This window comes from Apiospora hydei (genome assembly GCF_038363865.1).
Source record: "Apiospora hydei strain CBS 114990 chromosome Unknown utg000002l_segment0_segment0, whole genome shotgun sequence".
Classification (NCBI taxonomy): Eukaryota; Fungi; Ascomycota; class Sordariomycetes; order Amphisphaeriales; family Apiosporaceae; genus Apiospora; species Apiospora hydei.
This window is the reverse complement of record NW_027117361.1, coordinates 1,709,806-1,730,655: the sequence shown is the minus strand read 5'-3', so window position 1 is coordinate 1,730,655 and position 20,850 is coordinate 1,709,806. Positions and strand designations below refer to the sequence as shown.

Genomic DNA, 20,850 nt, shown 5'->3' with positions numbered 1-20,850 from the left:
GTGTCGCCGGAACCCAACATCCAGCCTGGACGCTCAGGCGAGGTTTAAACGAGATTTCGATGCAACCTAGACAGAGCGCATACTATTCGCCTGCATCTACGGCCAAGAGAACAGAACCTGACTAATCAAACACACGTGTCGTCCCAAGCAGTCGGGTCCGCCAACCGGAATGTCCGCAGCTGGGAGGGGGAGCCCTGCGATGTTCAGTTATCTCCTACCGGATCTCTCGCACGATGGCCTGATTGGAACTGTCCATCCCTGAGCCGACAGAGCACGGAAGAGATTCGGCTGAAGGAGAAGACGATCTAGAACAGGCCCATCATCCTACGGACAGCCGGAGTCGGTAGTATCCCAGTCGCAACGTGTTTGCTGCCCGTTACACCCTTCGCGTACAGCAGATTGAACCCGTTTACCAGCCTCTTCATTTCGTTAGTCCGGCGGCATCAACGTCCTGCAGGCAATACCTATGCACTTGTTTGCTGTATTTCAGCCAAATAATCTGTTCCATGAAGGTATGGTGGCTTGTTTGAATACATGTACGTAGTCTCCTGCATCAGGATCCCTTTGACGTTTGTTCCTTGGTCGTTGGTCCTTCTTGAGACTCGACCGTTCTATAGTCGTGTTTGATCTCATCGCTCTTGGGAAAAGGCTGCACATTCATGCCACCATGAAACCGTCGTACTTCCTCCTTACATCGCTCGCGCTGGTTGCCGCTGTGCCTAGAGAAGAATGGCACCCGCCCAACCTGACAGCCGAGTCTGCCAAGGCTATACTCCTCGAAAGTGGTACATGTGTAAGCGCCTCTTTGCCGTTTCCTATTATATATCCTGATGTTTCTCTGGTAATATATGTACTTCCTTACTAATACTCATATGCTAGTGTGCGGCTCTGTCTCAAGTGCTGGGGGCTATGGTCTCATACCCAGGCCAACAACCTTTCGAGTCGTCGGTGGCCTCGTACTGGAGTGTCCTTGAGAGAGAACTAAGCCCAAGCTGTGTGGTAACACCCAGTGCGAAATCGGATATATCGAGGGCCGTGTTCATTCTGCGCATTGGGGATGAAATTTTACCTGGGCAGTGTAACTTCGCTGTACGATCCGGAGGGTAAGTGGTTCTCTCCCCCTCTTTGGTGATAAACTCAGCGTCTCTGGAGACACGAGCTTCATTGCTAAAATATGAGGTAGCCATACACCGTTTGCGGGCTCTGCAAATATCGACTCGGGAATTACCATCGACTTGAGTAAGCTGAGACATATCGATGTCTCCGCAGAACGAACCTCTGTCAACATCGGTCCAGGTAACAGGTGGGGAGACGTCTACAGCGTCCTTGATGCGCAGGGCCTTTCCACTTCCGGTGGCCGAGTGGCCAGCGTCGGAGTAGGCGGGCTCGTTACCGGTGGTGGCATCTCCTTTTTCTCACCCCGCTACGGCTACGTCTGTGATAATGTCGAGGCATGTCTACTTTGAACCTCTTTTCCCTCATGAGCCAGTCAGTTTTTATAACCTATAGATGAGGAACAGAACTTCGAGGTCGTCCTAGTTTCCGGCGAGATCGTCAACGCCAACGCCAGCAGCCATCCCGACCGACGTCTGGGCGACCTCGTACAGCATGCACTACACCAAACCGGTCGAGAACCCGCCCGCCTTCCGGAACTTCACGTCGTTGCCGCAACTGTACGGGACCATGCGCATTTCCAACTTGACGGATTTCGCCTTGGAGCTGGCGGCGACTAACCCCAGTGACCATCGCGACCTCTTCGTCCCAGCGACTTATCAAAATAGTGCTAAGATGATGGCGGCCATTTACCAGATCGTGCAGACCGTAGTTGCGCCTCTCCGTTCGGTGCTTAACATCAAGCTGTAAATAACCCCCGCCCCCTGTCTTGATAGGGACGGCTGAATGGAGGCGACACTGTAACAATGAGCTAAAAATCGGTTAGATTTACCCCCAACGGTCAATTCTAGCTGCTTTTCACCCTATCGATAAGATCAATGTACCCTCATCGTCAACCCTCGTCGCAGCCAGCCTTCGAGCCAGCCAACCTTCGAGCCAGCTAAAATCGACGTGCGACCTAGATTTCGCGTCGATCGGAAAGAATTGGCATTAATCGTACACAATTAACACATTTCCACGACGATGGCTTAATAACAATAGCTAGTAACGATGGCTTAGTAACGATAGCTTAGTGACGATGGTTTAGCTCGAATACTGGCTCGAAAGCTGGCTCGGACGATGGTTGACGACGAGGGTACATTGTTACCTTTTGGGGGCGTATCCCTTTAATGGCGAGAAAACAGCCCCCCGTACAATACTTCAAATCAAAGATCGACGGTCTGTGCAAACCAAAACTGGGCTGGTTTATCCAATTAGATATCGTAGTCAGGGTACCAAACGTTTAAAACGGTGCGCCGATCTTAGTAAATCATCCTTGATCTGTGCAGTACTTTAATCTGGCGGAGGGGGCTGTTTTCTCGCCATTAAGGGGATAAATCGGTGTGTAAAGGGTGTGGTTGAAGTGAAAAATGGCAAAAAATCATTGTTTTTAACTCATTGTTACAGTGTCGCCTCCATTCAGCCGTCATAGGTACACTTGTATATAGCTTACTAACTCCAATCGAACGCACAGCTCCATCTCCATGCAACCCCAACCCGCCTTTCTGAACCGCAAATCCGCCAGCACGGGCGGAAACGCCTTCGGTCTGGACAGTGAAGACGACAACCTCTTCAACGTCCTCCTGACGATAACATGGGACCGCGCTGAGGACGACGCGCTCGTCCACCGCCAGGCGCGCTCGCTTCTCGACCAGCTCGAGGCAGTGGCTCGGGACATCGGGGTCGACCACCCATACGTCTATCTGAACTATGCGGGCCCCTGGCAGCTGGACGCCATCGTCGCCGGGTACGGCGCTGAGAGCTTGGGGAGGCTGCGGGAGACGAGTCGGCGGTACGATCCGCGGGGGATGTTTCAGAGACAGGTGCCCGGGGGGTTCAAGTTGGGAATTTGATGATCGTATGTCCAAATAATCGATGCTGGGTAGAATGGCAAAGTGGATGCCCGGGTCTACATATTCTGATAAATTGGGTATTGTGCAACGCCCCTATTCAAAAACACCATCAAAAATCCGATTGGCATCATTTTCATCTCCCTTGTATCATACATTTCTTCCAGCCTTTCCATTTGACTTTTGCAGATGCACTACTAACCCAGGGCTCAACATTTGCTACAAGCGTGAACGTATTGAATGCCCACATTGCTCAAGCATGGATTGCTTGCCTGGGTCGTTCCTTCCAAAACATCGTCACTGTGCGACAATTATCGAGTCTCTTCATTGCCTCTCTGGCGTCGACCAGTACGCCCTTTTCATCAACAACAGATTCACCGGCCCCATTTGATCCCGACTCCCAGGACACAACAGCAACTTCACTCCTCCGCTGGCGGCAGCAACTCCAGCCTCTCCAGCTTCTGAAGCATCTTATCATATAAACGTCTTAGGGAGTCAATCTCAGATTCCCATTCCTCTGACTCATGCGGTGCTTGCTGGGCCTCAAACACTTCTTCTCCAAAATCCGCCAGCGTCTCGGCCATACGCTGTAGATGACCCCGGCGCGCCGTGTGGGTATCTCCATCTTCTGATGCCGCTCTCCCTCTCCCTCTTGCTCCTCCTCCTCGCAAGGGATGGGTGCCAGCACCGCGGTCGCTGCCACCGTAAAAGTGGCCGGGTGTGGATGGCGGAGTCGCTAGACCGTCGTCTGGGAGAGAATCCGACTTGACCTGATGTCGTGGCTCGAAGGCTGTGTGGTATTGCTGGTATTGTTGTTGCTGTTGATGTTGCGCGGCTCTTGGAAACCGAGTTGATAATGCCTCAGTATACGCCGACTGTCGCATCGTCGACGATCGGGGCATGCGGACGCCATGGCCAGCCGCCTCGCGCAAGAAATATCGGCCGTCCTGATGTGTGACAGAGCTTGCATCTGTTGAGCTGCGGGCGATGCTACCATCCCGAAAGTGGGTGTCTGCCTGGAACTGCTGCAGTGGGTGATTTGGTACCGCTGGCAGGTCATTGACTGGAGTTGACTCTAGCTGCTTGCTTGGCAGCTGCTTGGTAGCCAACTTGGGGCAAAGTCTCCTGATAGGAGTCGACCGGTTCGGGTATGCTTATTTGGTCAGTACGGCGATCAAAAACTTGACAATACCCCCCTTTTCTCGTATGGTGGTACCACCTACCTCTTCTTAATCGGGCCCATGAGTTTCTCGGTGGCGGCAATCTTGCGCTTCATCTTGTCGATTATGAGTTTGTGAACGCTGTCACCATTTTCCGTGATCATATTCTCGTATCCGTCAAGATCAAGAGCCTTGAGCAGGGGCTCAAATCACAGGCCTTGTGATTCGGCTATTTCTCCCGAATGAAGGCCCTGAATACGTCCGTCTCCGGCGCGCTCCATCGAAAGACAGAGCCGGAGACCATATACCCTGCCCGAACCCCGAACAGAGTGGAGTCTAAGGTCCGCCGAGTAGGCAGCCGGGACAGCGAACCGACCCCATTCTCCTCCGTCTTCACTCTATGCATTGTAATGAAACGATGATTCGAGGGATAAGTGAATAGTGGCAAGTTGAAGGTGGCGTTTGGTGGATGGTAGAGCTACTACAGCAAAGTTCCCAGAAGTTGGACATTGACGAGAGAGGATCTCTGGACCTTTTTAACAGTTGGATGAAGACGTTGCCTAAGGCTGGACTGGTGGTAGGCCTCCGGCCGAAGAAACCGGAGGAACGACACAGCTGTTTCTCCCGCCCAAACGACCGAGCAACGGGATGGGCGAAGAATGAACACTGCAGCTTTCGCGTATCGAGCATACAAAGAAGACAAAGAAGAAGGAATCAACTCAAAGGCCACTGCATCACGAGCAATTGCTGTCAGCATCCCCGGGAACCTTCCTCAGGCTCAATGTTTGGGGTTCTTAACACAATTTGCGCATTGTCGCTCACTCATGGTAGACTCGGATACCTACCTACAGCGGGTTCCATTGCTCACACGATCAAACCCAACGGCTGAATGCGACGGCGTGTCTCAGAATATTGAAAGAGTTGCATCCGACGATGATTCTGGGGTGTTTCTCCATTTTGGAAGTGATGCATCAAAAAAATGCAAAGCTTGAGTCGCGGCTGCAGAAAATCGAATCGGCAGTGCCTTCCGCGACTTGTCCTGAATAGGGAGGTGGGCGCTGCAATGGAGATCATTGATTGGCCAGAAGGCCAGGGGTTCGTCGGCATTTACACGGCAAACCGCTTTTTGAGACATGGGGATGAGGGGAAGGAAAAGGAAATTGCCATCAATCCATTCCGCTGCAGCAAGTCGCCGGGGTCAGTGAGGGATAAAAAAATCAATATGAAAGAACATAAAAAGGGCATGGCTTCGCATGTGCCACATACGGAGCCGTTCGTCAGGAGTAGGCAACCGGAACTGAACTGACGCATTCGTTGAGTTGAGTTGAGTTGAATCGTCTCAGACCAGCACAACGACAGACAAAATGAGACCGGAATCTGGCCTTTTGGGGTTGACGCTGCCTTCGCTGGCTGCGACACGCAGCATCCAGACAGCAGCAACCTTTGAGGAGAAGTGTGTGCAGTTCCGACCAGAAGCTTCTGTAAAGAACTCGACACGCACGGAGCTGCAGTTCGTCAAGGCCGGTGCCCACGTCACGCTTTCGGACAATGACCCTACATGTGGTACCGACAGCCAAGCCGTAACGGCAGACGTGTGTCGCATCGCCATGTCTATACCGACTTCCAATCAGTCCAGCATCACCTATGAGATGTGGTTGCCGGAGGACTGGTCCGGCCGCTTCCTAGCCACGGGCAATGGGGGTATTGGTGGTTGTAGGTCGACCCATATGACACTGCGGGTGGTTTATAAGATTCTGATAAGACTAATGGACAATGGAATTTAGGTGTTGGGTACGAGGACCTTGCCTATGGTACAGCAAACGGCTTTGCTACTGTCGGTACCAACAACGGCCACAACGGTACGAGAGGCGACACGTTCTACCAGAACGATGATGTAGTCGCCGATTTTGGTTGGAGGTCGTCAGTCTACCCAGAAACTCACCCCAAAGCTGACCAAATACTAACCATGGATTTATGTAGCCTCCACACATCAGTCGAGGTCGGCAAAAAGCTCACTGCCCTCTTCTACGGCGCGGCCGTGAGCAAGTCGTACTTCATAGGCTGCTCCCTGGGCGGGCGACAGGGGATCCACTCTGCCGAGGTCTTCCCCGATGACTTTGACGGAATCGTGGCCGGCGCCCCTGCTGTCGACTTCAACAACCTGTACTCCTCGAGGGCCAGGTACTTCACCATCACTGGAGAGGACGGCGCGCAGAGCTTCATCACTGCCGATACGTGGAAAACGACGATCCACGATGAAGTCCGCCGGCAATGCGATGGTATTGATGGAGCTATGGACGGCATCATCGAGGATCCGACGCTGTGCAAGTTCGAACCTGAGACGCTTCTTTGCGGAGCTAAAAAGGATGGAGGGGACTGCCTCACTGATGCCCAGGTTGGAACGGTCAACAAAATCTTCAGCAATTACCTCTGGTCAAACGGCTCGATGCTCTACCCAGCTATGCAACCAGGTAGCGAGATTGCTGCCTCCAGTGGTCTATACAACGGGAAGGCATACGCACCTTCAGTAGGCTGGTTCAAATTCGCCGTTCTCGAGAACCCCGCGTGGGACCCCACCACCTTCACGACAGACGATGCCTTAATCGCAGGCCAGAAGGACCCGGGCGGCATCCGTACCTGGCCATCCTCACTGGCAGCCTTCGAGGGTCGCGGCGGCAAGATCCTGACGCACCACGGCCAGCAGGACCAGCAGATCACGAGCTTCAACTCGATCCGCTTCTACGAGCACCTCGCCAGCGGCATGGGGTACGCGCCCGAGCAGATGGACCAGTTCTACCGGTTCTTCCGCATCCCGGGGATGGGGCACTGCGGTAGCGGCCCGGGAGCTTGGGTCGTTGGCCAGGCTGGAAGCTCTGCGGTTCAGGGGATCCCGTTCGATCGGGAGCACAATGTCTTGGCGGCTGTGGTGGACTGGGTCGAGAAGGGGTTGGCCCCTGAAGCTTTGGTCGGGACCAAGTTCGTCAATGATACCGTGGGGGCGGGGATTGCTTACCAGCATACGCACTGCAAATACCCGGCCAAGAGCACTTTCAAAGGTGGAGAGCATAACCCGAGCGAAGTCGGGGAGCTGGGAGTGTGTATAGTATATATCCTGACAGCCCCTTTACAAACGCATCGGGCCCAACACCTTGAGAAGCTACGCTTTTCGGTGTTTCTCCTGTCTCCAGAAGTACTTCGGTCTAGAACCCTTTGAAATAGGACGATAGTGGACATTCTGACTTCGTTGGAATACCCGTCGCTCAGCTAAAGATATTACGACTTGCTCGTGCCAGTGTTGGTTGCCGCTGTTGTTGTTGTGCTGATGCGAGCTTGTAGCTTGTGAAAGTATTTGACCAAGTCCTGCGTACCTTTTTCGTTAAATCCACGATTCAGTTGACCACAGTAGTTCGTGACCACACTGTCAGTGTGAGCTACGCATAAGCTAACCCTGCTCGTAGGCTGACTTGATAGCATCATCCTTGTCGGAGTAATAAGTTTTGAGTATTTCCTGTACTGTGTACGTAATAAGACCCTTGCCCCGCCATCCCGATAAGCAACCACCCCGCAGTTCGAGAGCTGTCGGGCGAGGTAGGCCAGGGTACTTGGGTAGGCACTACCGCGGGGAGCTCTGAAGTCTGGGATCTGGAATCTCGTCGTCCAGAAAACAGTGGCGTCTTCTCTGTCCTTCCTCCTGAGGATCCCAATTGCAATCACGTCTTCTTCAAGCCAAGCTTTGTGTAACAGCCGGAACAAGTTGGAGGAGACAAGGAAACCAAGAGACTGGATTCAAGATGGCGCAGACTCATTCACACGACGGCGTCTCGGGCCATTCCCATGAGGGCATCTCCGCTGCGGAGCATGGCCATTCTCACGAGATCCTCGACGGACCTGGCAGCTACTTGGGCCGTGAGATGCCTATTGTTGAGGGCCGCACTTGGGGCGAGCGTGCATTCACTATTGGCATTGGCGGGTAAGTGCGAATTCAATTGATCTGTTTGAATGGTCCTGGGGTTACAAGAGGGTCGATCCAATAGCACAAGAAGCCAGTCCAGTCTAGCCTGCGATGTTCTCCCCTGACCCAGGTCCTTCCTTAACCCCAGCCCACTTTCAACTCGTCTGATACTAACTCATGCCCTAGTCCCGTCGGCTCCGGCAAGACGGCGCTGATGCTGGCGCTCTGCCTGGCGCTGCGCTCGCAGTACTCGATCGCGGCCGTGACCAACGACATCTTCACGCGCGAGGACGCCGAGTTCCTGACGCGCCACAAGGCCCTGCCGGCGGAGCGCATCCGCGCCATCGAGACGGGCGGCTGCCCGCACGCGGCGGTGCGCGAGGACATCTCGGCCAACCTGGCGGCGCTCGAGGACCTGCACGCCGAGTTCGGCTCGGACCTGCTGCTCATCGAGTCGGGCGGCGACAACCTGGCCGCCAACTACTCGCGCGAGCTCGCCGACTACATCATCTACGTCATCGACGTGAGCGGCGGCGACAAGATCCCGCGCAAGGGCGGGCCGGGGATCACGCAGAGCGATTTGTTGGTTGTCAACAAGACGGACCTGGCCGAGGCCGTCGGCGCCGACCTGGGCGTCATGGAGCGCGACGCCCGCAAGATGCGCGAGGGCGGCCCGACCGTGTTCGCGCAGGTCAAGAAGGGCGTCGGCGTCGATCACATTGTCAACTTGATCGTGAGCGCGTGGAAGGCCAGCGGCGCCGAGGAGGAGAGGAAGTCCAAGGGCGGGCCGAAGCCGACGGAAGGGCTGGAGGCGCTTGTATAAGTCGAAAGGGGGAAGAAGAGGGAATAGCCATGAAATGAACCGCTTGGAGTACCTGGCACTGATTAATTTGACACGCGAAACAATGAAACATATTGACAGCAGCGAATACAATGCAATTCGCCTTCATAATGTATAACGGAGGGCTTGGTTAATGAAACCAAAGCCAATTTAAGAATTATGTTTTCCGCAGTACGTCTAGCAGATGGAATCGGCCCCCATTGTGCATCCATCCATCCTCGCTCGTATTGACTCAATTTCACCCCCAGAAAGCCATCAAAACACGGCAAAAACATGCACGACTGTAATAGAACTCGTTATACTTCATGATCTTTATTCAAGATGATTTAAAAGGCAAAAAGAACAGTTCTCTCTGGCGGGGAATTGAACCCCGGTCTCGAGCGTTTTTTGTTATTGGGAATCCAATGACAAGCTCGCATACTGACCACTATACTACCAAAGACGGAAGTCGTCTCACTTGCTAATTGTTGGAAATACGAGTCGTTATGCAAGTATATTCCTGATATGCAAAGCTTATGGATCCTCTAGTGGTCTGTTGGGCAGCACCTTTTGGAGGGTCCGTGCATCAGCAACGACCAGCCGTGGAATTATATGTACTTATGTACCTCATTAATACATATCATCCTTTTTCTCAACCTAATTACTTTCTGGAAGTTACTGTCGTTGTTCTGTTTTTATGGCGCTGATAGTGGGATAAGTAATAAAGCATACGGAGGAGTGGCATTCTATTCACGAGGATACTAAAGATATAAGGCGGATTGATCAAATTGAGATCGCATTGGAAGGTAATTCGGTTTAATCGGACTGGGAGCCCTCATGCTCAGCCTCGGGCAGTTGGTGGTGATGGACGTGTGGTGCGGTATCAATTCGAGGACACAAATAAGTAGGTATCGATTCTTAGCTTGGTTTTATGGCCAATTTGGAACCAGGCGTCTTCAGGTCTTTTCACCCTCAAAGTATTGGTATCAGATCATGAACCAAACCTAACGGTAGCTGAATCTTTATCATATATCTATACACATATCTTTATACACAGACAGACCTTTTGCCCTTGTAAAGTAGGCGTAGGTATTGTTTAATACTACTACCCCTAATGACCCCCTTAAACCGCTACCCGAAGCGCCCTGGAGTTGCGCAATGTACCAATCATCGGCAATATTGGGCTTTTCCAGCTGGCTCTTCATCCAACACGTCCAGCTGCCTTGGTACGGGCCCCAGTCCACGCCGACGCAGAACTGAGGGCCGGCGCACTCGTCACAATCGACGCACGCGGCCATGCTGATTGGCGCTGCCGGCGTTCTTGTAATCGCGACCGCATTTTACGTCGAAGGGCTTCGGTGACGACCCTGCCGAGACGTAAACTTTATTGTCGTCCTGCAAGCAATCGATGGGTCCAGGAGTCAGGGCGTCGGGAAAGCCCAACGTTGAGGATGTTCTTGTGGGTGTGGCTGCCGCGGCTGAGGCTTCTGTTGATGAAGTGCTGTTGTGTTTAGAGAACGATCTGTTAGCACAGCGAGCTTCAACCGTGATGACTGCGTCGCCCAAACCCGTGAGTGCTGATGATTTGTAGAGTTTGTGCTGGTGGTTGGAGTTTCAAGGGGTTGGTACCTTTCCATGAGTTGTTGATGCAACACGAAGACAAGATCAGAGTTAGCTCTTGTCTTTCACCTTGGCTGTGATGACTTTGCCGAGGACTTGCTGTTATTCAGCGCAAGGCCGACACCGAGCCCCGTCGCAATGCCGCTGACCAACAACAACAGCGCGACCGCCATGATGATGATGAAGTGCGTCCTCTCGATGCCGCACACCCTGCGCTCCCGCGGCTCAGGCCGCGGCGGCAGCGTGCGGTAGCTCATCGAGCTCGGCGGCTGGAAGTCGGTGCCGCCGCCGATGCCCCTTTGCTGTCCAGTCGTGCTCAGGGGCGACACGACCGACGGTGGCGGCGGGGGGCCCGGGTTGGGGTGGTTGTTGGCGACCCAGTGGTGGGCTCTCGCGATGCCCTCAGATGCGTACCCCATCGGCGGTTGTTGCCATGTCTGCTGCTGCTGCTGCTGCTGCTGCTGCAAGGGCGGCGCGTGCACTCGAGGCGGCTGTTGCAGCCGCCGGGCGACGCTTTCCCATTTTCCGTACGATGTGGGTGAGCTTTCTGTCATTGGTGAAAGTGACTGTTGCTGTTGCGGGCTAACACCACCATCACCATTATACTGCAGATAGAGGTACTGGTTTTGATGCTGGTATGCCATCGTGGAATTTCAACTGAGCGGGAATTGCAAAAGATTGTTACATGATCTTGCAACTCTGGCCACAGGAAATCCGGGCATCATCATCTCTTTCTTTTCAGGTTTGGACAAGCCAGACCGCAGTTAGTTGTAGTAAGCAGTTGGCAACGGCCACAATTTGGGCACTTATACGGGATGGCCACGCGCGACACACCCAATTTTGTATCTCACTCAGCCATGAGCCTCCCACAACAGCAGGCAGTGCTATTTCCAACCTGGGAAAGCCCCTCCGGAATTGTATGCATGCTGACTGCATTCGGGCCTGAAGACGGGTAGAGGACTCTTGTAGTTTCTTGGCTCGAGCCAATTGGCTAGGTCTGTTAAGACTAAGAAGCCCAAAGATCTTAGCTGGGTTTTGCATAGAAGGGCGGTGCTTAGGCAGTGCCCACCTCAGTTCAGCTAGGTGGACTTACCCAGCCGCATACCTCATGCTCAAGGAGCGGTGCCTTTCGCTGAAGCCGTTGAGAGAATCGGTCCTTCCGATTAGGGAACAGAAAAAATAGATCAACGACGAGCTGCTCCAGGCGTTTAACTGCCGCCTCAGCAGTTGGGGACGGCCACTGTTTAAAGACTGGTATATACGTCACTGTTCAAGATTGTGGTACGGATTAGTCACAGTAAGCCAGTATAGTATGTAATGGTTGAGGAAACCACGATGTAGTAAGATAGCGCTCTGCTTGTTTTGTCTGTTCTCGGCAGTTGCTTTGGGCAACTAACGCCCGCCGACACTGCGATTTGCGAGCTGTATCTCCTCTTCTTTCCGGCCTCTGTATTATGGTTCTTGATACCAACTACGCCTTGGATCCTGCCGAGTAATGATGAACGCATCGGTTGGGTGCGGACAGGGCAACAGCAACCGGCTATCAATGAGATTGACTCGGCAGGCTGCCCTACTTACCTCCTTTGAAAGTGCAGGCAGAACACACAGTCGTGGTTGCCTTACACAGAAAACAAAACCCCCTTGCTTTGCGACAGGTCACTTTGTCCATGCCATGACAACACAACGTCTTGCGCATGTGTGTTGAATGTGTGCGATATTTTGAGCGCTTAGAGCCATGGCGTCAGGTTTGCCAAACACTGGACTGGCTGTTTTGTTGAAGACTGACAGAGGTACTTGAAGCTTGCGTTGAAATACTTCGACAACCTTGGAACCTTTAGAGTCAACTCGGTCAGGTACATTGATGGCGTTAATTGGCATGTGCATGTTGGCAGGGCCGACCCTTGTACTGACACGAAAGTTAGGCGTTGAGGGCCCACTGACACGCTAAAACCGACCCCCGCGACAGCAACTCGCGATTCTGAGCCATCGCAAGAACTCTAAGCTTATCGGCCTGAATCTCCGAATTCACGAACACACCAACTGATAAGTCGGATGGGGGCTTGACGCGTCACCAATCTCTCCTTCGCCTCTCCCTCTTACCCTAGAAGCGCGCCGTACGCAAAATACAGGAGAGAATAGGCGAGAGCTGCCAAGTCACTATGCCACCCCCGCTGCCTGACAGCTCTTCGCCGCTGTCATCGGTGGACTCGTTCAAGACTGCGACAGACTCCCCCAATCATGTGGCCGATATCACCATTACCGACATAAGTAGTCCCGACGATGCCGACTCCGAGACCCAGTACCGCCTTGCACGACAGCTGCCGCCCGAGCTGAAGCAGCACTGCCAAATCTACCTGGAAGAGAACATACATGCGATAGCCCTGAACCTGTTGAACGACCTGCTCCCCTTGGGGCGCAAGGGCGGCGACAGCAAGCGCGCGACGATACCAGATGCTGCGACAAAAAAGATGTATCCTTCTGCCCGCCGCCCAACCACATAGCGCTACTGAGTACCCTCATCGTCCACCCCGACTTCACGAATAGGCCCAAGGAAGAAACCTGGCCGGAGACCGCCAACAACTCCTTGGCATACCTGCGCTGTCTACTCAAGACCGTCGGCCCCATCAACGCGCGCTTCAAGGAAGCCTTCCGCTTCGGCTCCGGCCCCTCGCGCCACCCGCGGGGCGGTTCCCCCAGTTCGGACAGCGAGAACGAGCTGCTGGAGGACACCTGGGGTGACGCGCCCATGGAGGGCAAATACTTCAGGGACAGCGTCTGGCGGCGCGGACAGGACTTCTTCGGAGTTGTCGGCTGGGCCTTCAATTGCAGCCAGCTGTATCCCAACCGCTGGTATTTTTTGGCGCCAGTGGCTGGATTTTATGTTTGATGTCATTGAGGCAGATCTTCTGGAACGACATCGACTGGACGTCGAAGCGGACCGGTCCGGCGGGCGCATCGAGGAGGATAAGTTCCTCTTGTTGCGCGGCTCGATTCTGGCAGGTTTCATCGGACAGCAAAAAGGGCGGTTGGGTGGCCTGAAATGGATTATGAAGGCCCTTTTTGCCGATGGGAGCAAAGGGTCAAGCTCCGTCTTTCAGGAGATGTGGCCTAACGAGCACCGAGGGATCTCGAAAAAGGCCATCAACAAGCGCAAAAGGTCACAGGTAAACCTGGAGAAGGGAGAATACGGGGCGTGGCTCGATGATGAATCCATATATTCGTCACAAGCGTCAGAACCACCAACACCACAGAAGCTTCTGTCGAGCTCCGGGAAGTCTAAGCTGCAGACCCTGGAGCCGGCATTTGTGGAATCAATCCAGCTCCGGCAGCGGTTGTTTGCGATGCTATCCTACCTATGCAACTTCCTCCCCGATCCACCGGTATCACTCCCCGATCTATACGAGAGTTATGTCGAGCACCTGAAGGTCCTGCCTTTGACCGTCTTCAACGCCTTTATCACGCAAACGACGTCGGCTCTACGCCTGGATAGCCAGATCTCGATCCTGCAGGACATCCTCATGCTGCTCATGCCCTCCAACGCCGTCTCGCCCGCGCGCGTCGATGCGGACCGGTACGATGCTAACGGCACCAGTCCGGCCATTATCGAGCGCTGCTTCCTTCCCTACGCGTCCAACACCATCGAGGCCTCGGACAACGCGAAGGTGAGCATGCTGCTGGAGGAGCTCGTGCAGCTAGTGTGGGTCGACGGGACCGAGCAGTTCAGTCCGGGGCTGGTCGACGTCGTGAAGAGGGGCGTGGCCGCGCGCGAGGCCAAGGTTCGCAAGAAGACGTCGGGCCGGGGCCGCGGTCGTGGCGGGCCGATCGTGGAGGACCCCGAGGCTGAAGCCAAGGCCGTCCTGCAGGCCAGCGGGCAGAGGCTGTTGACCCTGGCGCGCATGGTCGTCGCTTCGCTCGAGAGCGAGGGCGAGGGCGAGAGTACCGAGGAAGACGAGATTGAGGCCAAGGGTGGTAATGGTGAGTCTCTTACTGGCACTTGACTGAATTTGGGGGGATTGCGATGCTAATTGGCCTTTCCATAGATACGTTTGAAGAGGTTTCCTTCCTGTCTGCGCGGAGGGCCTAGAAGGAACAACGCGGGCCGGAAGTGAAAAAAGAAAGATGCGAAACCCCTATCCGAGGAAGAGCGAAGTCAACGGCGCACAAGCCTACCTTTGCCTCCTATGATGGCGCATACGGGACAGAGGACGAAGTCATCCATGGTAAGTTCAAATTCGAACATGTGGTTTCATGTGGCAGTGAAATCATCTGGCTAATTTCATGCGCGCTCGCATTCAGACACAATCGTTGTAAAACTTAGGTCAGATTCTTCGGAGGGACTGGAAGGAGACGACGACGACGAAAGAGACCCGGAGCCTCGAGCCCGTGGTCATGACGAATCTTCGAATCCAGGAGGATCGGACCGCCGCCAGTGTAATGTTTTGTAAGGCATGTTTTTGATGATACCCCCTCATGGAGGCTGGCGTTTGGGCGGCTTTTATCCCTTTCTACTCGGTGTCAGGGGAGGGTTTACTACTGCACCATCCGGGATTCACTCACAAAGGGAGATGCGAGTTCTCCCAAGCGTCATCCAGCCGTTCAAGTTGCTCTTCTGTATAGCTCTTCTGTATAGTATACGAGCGGTAGACGGGTTACCAACCCCTTTTATTATAGTTGCTTTCATACATGGTACATATATACAGTATGGGAATGGAGCAACATGCCACGCGCTCCACCTCCATCCCGCTCCTACACCTAGGCCATACTTTTTCATATTTGCCGCTTTTGATGCTTGTAATCTTACAACAAATCAGGTTCTCACCGTTTTCGTGAGCTCGAAGGAGACCAAGGGGCCGGCTGCCATGTCTCGCTCGGCCCCGTCGCCGCCTTCTTCCATGGATCATTCTCCTCCTGTTTCTTCTTTTCTTCCTCTGCAGTTTTCGCGGGCGTTGCTGTGTCCGCGTTCATGGCAGGGCCGGGGTGTGGCTGCGCATTATCTTGCGTTGTCGCAATCATCGGTTGTTGTTGCTGCGGTTGGTCCAGGAAGCTCGGCTTGGCGGCCCAGCGGGCGTCGGCCTCGGCCGCGAGCACCTTCATGCGCTGCCTCCGGATCACGTCCGCCTGCTGCTCGGCGATGGAGGGCGGCTCGTGCCGCTGGTAGCGCAGCCATTGGTGCCACTGGGGCGGCACCTGGACGTCCGAGTAGTGCGTCGAGCGCGGGTACTTGACGATGCGCCGCCAGCGCGTGTCGTCGGCCGAGGACTGGTAGGCGGGCGAGTCGGCGCTGGTGGGTGGGGGCGTGCTGCCGGTGAGGCGGAAGACCCAGTAGGTGTTGCCTTGGAGGTCGGAGCCTATGCGTTTTGTTGTGGTCGTGGTTAGTGAGGTTGTTCATGGCTCATGGCTTGTGCTACTTAGTTCGAGAGGTGACATCATTCCCCCTCCCCTCGGGGCTATAGGTGTGATTTGCATTGATGGGGGGTGGGTTTGGGTGTGGTCTGTGTCGGTGTGTAGGCACAGGCACAGGGACAGGGAGAAGAAGGCGGTAGCTAAGAATAGATGGATGGCAGAGGGAGGAATAACATACCGACGAGGAAGCGTTTGCGCCAGGGCAAGCGCAGGCTCTTCCAGCGGAACCAGGCTCGCATCACCAGGCCGACATTAGAGGACGACATGGTGTGGGAGACGAGCCAATCCGCAGGGTTATTTGGATTGTTGTTTTGACTCAAAACGCACAAGGCTTGCTATGAGGGGGCAAACTAGCCAGCTGTCAATTGCTGCATTAAAAACAAGAGAGAATCATTATAAGATTGGGGGGATCTGTCAAATCGAGTATCTCGTTGACCATCGGCTTTTCATCATGGTGATCCGTTGAAATGCGATAGATGGGATGGATAACAACAAGCCTTGCCTTGATTGATAGCGGCGAGCATTGAGCAAGCACGACGAGCCGGGGCGGGGGCGCCACAAAAAGTCGGTTTCCAATGTTGGGTTGCATTGAGATGCAGGGAATGCAAGTGTTAGGCATGTCCCAGTTTCACCTCTACCAGCCACACGGGCGCTGGGTACATGTCAAGTAGTGCGCTGGCGGGCGATTGACAGCGCTATTGGTGCTCTTGGGTGCAGTGAAAACCGCATGCTACTGGCAAGTGCTACTGAAGTGCTGGTAAAGTGGCTGCGTCGTAGCACGGGTGCCCAATTCCAACGTAACGTCATCCCGGGAAGGGAAGGTGGGGTTGGGTGATTTGCAGTGACTTGTACATGGACAGCGGGCATGCCTGTGCGCCTGCCCCCAAGCCCCCTGGTCCCCCTGTCCTGGTCCTGCCTGCCCTCATTTAATTGATTTCTCGTCTTCAACGCGTCTACTGCCTTGGTCCTTGGGTAGTAGTTTCCGGTAATCAGTCAGCTCAATATATATTCGATTGGAGGGGGAGACCACTATTAGACCATCGTATGCCTGCCTTGATCTTGATTGCCCAAAACACCGCGGCTGGGACGGCCTATAACGAGACCTATAGCCCGTTGGGTCTATAGCCGGTTTCTTTTTTTCTTCTCTCCATCTCTCTCCCTCTACTTATTATTATATGGTTCGCGGGTCAGATATCAGAAATTGTTGGTAGAATCCACACACCCTCTGCTGTTCGTCACTCCCACATGTTCATCGTTAAAAGGAGAGATCTGATCTGTGTGCTCCGTGTGCGTATGTGTGTTTCAGCAGCCACCCGAGTCCAGATCGGTACCTAAAAAACCGCACGGAGGCCTATTTCGGGGTTGGGATAAGCATCAGCCTCAGCCTCAGCCAAGAGTGACCTCATCCAGTTCTTCCTCTCGCTCTTGCCTCCCCCCTTCCCCCTCTCCTCCGCCCTCGCCCTCGACTTGCGCAACAACGTGCGCAGCGACGTCGATTCAAGCGTACATTGCGACCGACATCGAACCAAACTCGCACGCAGCGAGCCGCGTCATTCATCTTGTTCACCACCCACACGACACGACCACACATTTTACCACAAACCTACTTACGACTGACCTGCTTCTATGTATTGCGACATCAGCACAAACCGCGCTGCAATTGATTAGACATCATCTGCTATTTTGTCCGCCATCATGGCGTCCGTTTCGTCCCTCGATAAGGACTTGCGCAAGATGCGCCTCGAAAAGTACACCCCTGCCGCCGCCAACGAGGCCCGCGCATGGATCGAGGGCGTCTTGGGCGAGCGCCTGCCGGGAAATGATTTATTAGAAGGCCTGAAAAGCGGTGTCGCGCTATGCAAGTGAGTCAACCGCCCAAACAAGCCGTCTAGTTCGCTCTCCAGAGTGCTGATCGTAGCGGCGCTCTGCCTACATACAGACTCATCAACCTCGCCGTCGGGCCGCCAGGCGTCAAGTTCAAGCAGTCCGCCATGCCTTTCGTCCAGATGGAGAACATTTCCCACTTTCTACGGGTGTGCCAGATGCCGCCCCTTGACCTAAAACAGCACGACGTATTCTTGACTGTCGATCTTTACGAACAAAAGGACCCTACCCAAGTACTACAATGTCTTGGCGCCTTCTCCCGCGCCGCACAAAAGGCCAACCCCTCCGTCTTCCCCACACCCATCGGCGCCAACAAGCCCGGAAAGGGTTCCGTATTGTCGCCGCAGAGCACGGGGCCGGGGTCAGGACTTACGCCGGGTAGGAACCGGGGCTTCTCCAACGCTTCCAACAGCTCCTCCGCCTACGGCAGACCCGCCCTGGTCTCGAGCAAAACGGGTGATTCCGGCTCCGGTCGCTGGAGTCCATCTAAGAGCCCTACCGGTAGCGAGCGCGTAGGTTCGCCAACCGTCAGCAGTTGGAGCAACAAAACCCATGAAGGAGTTACCAGCCCCGCGTGGAACATTGCCCAGTACGGATACATGGGCGGCGCGTCGCAGGGCAACCTCGGTGTCGCCTTCGGTGGGCGGCGGCAAATTACTAGTGCCTCGCCGCATGTGCCCAACCTGGCCGACAAGGAGCGCCGCCGCAAGGAAATGGAGGCGGAGAGCGAGCGCCAACGCCAGCAAATGGAAGAAGAAGAGCGGAGGCGCAAGGCAGAGATGGCGGCCGAAGAGGATCGCGCCCGCCTAGCCCAGGAGCGCCAATGGGAGGACGAGGCCAGGAAGCTGCGGGCCCTAGAGAAACGCAAAGCCGAAGAGGAAAAGAGGCGGTGGGAAGAAGAAGAGCGCCAGTGGAAGCTGACCGAGGAAAAGCGCCGTCGAGACGAGGAAGAGGCCGAGGCGAAGCTGGACGAGGAACGCCGGGCCACCCGATCGCGGAGCAAAAGCAACACGGCGACGGATATGAACCAGCCCATGTCGGACGGCGATCGGATCCGGGATTTGGAAAGACAACTCGAGCTCGCACGCCAGCGAGAACAACAGTACGAAGAGGAGCGGGAGCGTCGTGCTGGCAATCGCTTAGATCCCAAGGGCCGGGCACGTTCGAGAAGCCGGGCGCGACCAACAAGTCGGCCCGGGAGTCGCCCTACGAGTCGGCCGCCGAGCCGGCCACCGAGCCGACAGGAGTCTTTTGCGCGCGGCGAGCGCGAAGTGCTGAAGACGCAGTGGGATCGTCACCAAGAGGAGATGGCCGCTAACCCCAACCCTCCGACACCTGGCCCAGCGCTGCCTGCCCGTCCATTGCCCGTCCCGGCTACTGCCCCTTTGAAGAAGCAGCGCACTGGAGAGAAGCCTCCTGTTCCCCTAAAGCCCCAGCAGACTGGGGGTGAGAGTAGGCCCCTGCCTGTTCCGGGCCCGGCTAAGAAGCAACCGGTCGGCGGGCCTTTCACCAGCCCCCCTCCTCCTCAGAAGGTCTCAAGCCCAGTCACGCCGTTGTCTAACTCGCGACCGCTGCCCCAGCCCAAGTCGAGGTCGCCTTTCGCCAACAGGACGGATCGCTATCTGGCCAACCACCAAGCGCCCTTGACCCCGCCTCCCCAGCAGACGTACTCGCGCTCGCTCGGCGGGACCGCCGAGCAAGACTCTGAGGACCGCAAGCGGCAGCAGGCGCAGCAGAAAACTAAAGCCGGCGGGTGGGCCTCCAAGTCGCTGCTCGAGCGCGAGATGGAGATGGAGCGCCAGCGTCAGCGTGAGTGGGAGGAGAGCCAGAAGGAGACGGCCCAGGCCGTGCGGTCGGGCGATGGCGTGGACGGTATCGGAGGCGGCATCGGGGGCAAGTGGGACGTCAACCAGTGGACCGGGTTCACGGGAGGGGACAGCCAGAACAAGGGTGGCGCCGGAATCGGGGCCGGGCGGCGGCAGATTGTCGGACCTCGGCCTTTGCCGGGGCGGCCTTGAAGTGGAAGTGTGAAGACAAGCAGATAGATGGTTGGCTTTCTCTCTGCTCTCATCGCCATCTTTTTCCTATTACGAAGTACTCGGAACAAATACCCCTGGGTGGAAGAAAGAAGGAGAGGAGTAGATGGACGGACATGTTCGTTTCTCGAGTGATGACTATTAAACCCTTTTTAATACGATATATCCAGATTGCATATGATTGGTTCTTTCTCATTGTCTGTTGTGCACTGAAGTAACTCGACATGCCATGTCAGGCCATATGGTTGGTTGGCTTGGTCCACCCAAATCTATCTGCGTATACACGTGGAGTTCATGACCACGCATCTCATATCTCATGATAGTAGGTAGATATAAGAAACCAAAGTCACAATAGTTTTCGACTGATGCCTGCTTTAAATCATTGAGACTTTTTAGTACACTGCCTCATTTTATTGGGACAGACGATGCCTACCCTGCCCAACTCACTCCCCTTCCAAGGAGAAAGATACCAATGCTGTACATCCAGTGGTTCCCATGGCCAATTCATAGTGAACTCACGATGTAAACCCATCACTCTTGCTCGGACTTACTTAGCAAATGGAGGAAAGCCACATCGCGATCTGATTACCTCTTGTTCGTCGCTGCTGTTCGAACATATTTGCTGCCTGCCCCTTGCCATGTCGCACCGAAGATGCAACTGAACAAGCATGAAGCATGAAATAACAGGAGGATAGTAGAATACAAACTACGCATTTCAGCCTTAGGGCTGGCACTTGGCATTATTGACACAGAAGAGCTCTGGGGGTGATGTATGGAAATGGTGAGGTCGTTGGTGGTGGATTTGCGGTTGGCTGCTGTGAGGCGTGTGAAGGCGGCAGCAAAGTCGCAAACAATTACCTTAATTTGCGCCGTCCGTCGAGTTGGTGAGAATGGTGATGCTTGGTCTAGAGGTTCAGCGTATTTATTATCACGCACCTGCGCACGTTTCGATACGACTGTGGTAATTACTGTA

The 20,850-nt window shown here is 54.7% G+C and overlaps 9 protein-coding genes across 9 annotated transcripts; 6 read left to right on the top strand and 3 right to left on the bottom strand.

Annotated features, from left to right (window-relative positions):
* Window positions 1–667: 667 nt before the first annotated feature.
* PG997_000538 (uncharacterized protein) lies at window positions 668–1,733 on the top strand (the record flags this gene model as incomplete). The annotated part of the gene is made up of 4 exons (XM_066804853.1): window positions 668–793; window positions 880–1,103; window positions 1,184–1,455; window positions 1,510–1,733. 4 exons carry the CDS (start codon window positions 668–670, stop codon window positions 1,731–1,733), a joined length of 846 nt encoding a protein of 281 aa, XP_066674626.1.
* A 903-nt stretch (window positions 1,734–2,636) lies between these two features.
* Window positions 2,637–3,005, top strand: PG997_000537 (oxidoreductase- FAD-binding protein; the record flags this gene model as incomplete). Its single annotated transcript, XM_066804852.1, has 1 exon — window positions 2,637–3,005. One exon carries the CDS (start codon window positions 2,637–2,639, stop codon window positions 3,003–3,005), a length of 369 nt encoding a protein of 122 aa, XP_066674625.1.
* Window positions 3,006–3,421: 416 nt separating this feature from the next.
* PG997_000536 (uncharacterized protein) lies at window positions 3,422–3,904 on the bottom strand (the record flags this gene model as incomplete). Its single annotated transcript, XM_066804851.1, has 1 exon — window positions 3,422–3,904. One exon carries the CDS (start codon window positions 3,902–3,904, stop codon window positions 3,422–3,424), a length of 483 nt encoding a protein of 160 aa, XP_066674624.1.
* A 1,622-nt stretch (window positions 3,905–5,526) lies between these two features.
* Window positions 5,527–7,754, top strand: PG997_000535 (uncharacterized protein; the record flags this gene model as incomplete). Its single annotated transcript, XM_066804850.1, has 4 exons — window positions 5,527–5,875; window positions 5,947–6,082; window positions 6,143–7,256; window positions 7,731–7,754. 4 exons carry the CDS (start codon window positions 5,527–5,529, stop codon window positions 7,752–7,754), a joined length of 1,623 nt encoding a protein of 540 aa, XP_066674623.1.
* Window positions 7,755–7,953: 199 nt separating this feature from the next.
* On the top strand, window positions 7,954–8,937 carry PG997_000534 (urease accessory protein UreG; the record flags this gene model as incomplete). The annotated part of the gene is made up of 2 exons (XM_066804849.1): window positions 7,954–8,132; window positions 8,301–8,937. The coding sequence occupies 2 exons, from the start codon at window positions 7,954–7,956 to the stop codon at window positions 8,935–8,937; spliced, it is 816 nt and encodes a 271-aa protein (XP_066674622.1).
* A 1,120-nt stretch (window positions 8,938–10,057) lies between these two features.
* Window positions 10,058–11,198, bottom strand: PG997_000533 (uncharacterized protein; the record flags this gene model as incomplete). The annotated part of the gene is given in 4 exon segments (XM_066804848.1): window positions 10,058–10,079; window positions 10,099–10,205; window positions 10,225–10,435; window positions 10,624–11,198. 4 exon segments carry the CDS (start codon window positions 11,196–11,198, stop codon window positions 10,058–10,060), a joined length of 915 nt encoding a protein of 304 aa, XP_066674621.1.
* A 1,515-nt stretch (window positions 11,199–12,713) lies between these two features.
* Window positions 12,714–14,552, top strand: PG997_000532 (uncharacterized protein; the record flags this gene model as incomplete). Its single annotated transcript, XM_066804847.1, has 3 exons — window positions 12,714–13,024; window positions 13,099–13,360; window positions 13,422–14,552. The coding sequence occupies 3 exons, from the start codon at window positions 12,714–12,716 to the stop codon at window positions 14,550–14,552; spliced, it is 1,704 nt and encodes a 567-aa protein (XP_066674620.1).
* An 817-nt stretch (window positions 14,553–15,369) lies between these two features.
* PG997_000531 (uncharacterized protein) lies at window positions 15,370–16,223 on the bottom strand (the record flags this gene model as incomplete). Its single annotated transcript, XM_066804846.1, has 2 exons — window positions 15,370–15,902; window positions 16,136–16,223. The coding sequence occupies 2 exons, from the start codon at window positions 16,221–16,223 to the stop codon at window positions 15,370–15,372; spliced, it is 621 nt and encodes a 206-aa protein (XP_066674619.1).
* A 1,429-nt stretch (window positions 16,224–17,652) lies between these two features.
* Window positions 17,653–19,859, top strand: PG997_000530 (uncharacterized protein; the record flags this gene model as incomplete). The annotated part of the gene is made up of 2 exons (XM_066804845.1): window positions 17,653–17,819; window positions 17,897–19,859. 2 exons carry the CDS (start codon window positions 17,653–17,655, stop codon window positions 19,857–19,859), a joined length of 2,130 nt encoding a protein of 709 aa, XP_066674618.1.
* Window positions 19,860–20,850: the final 991 nt, after the last annotated feature.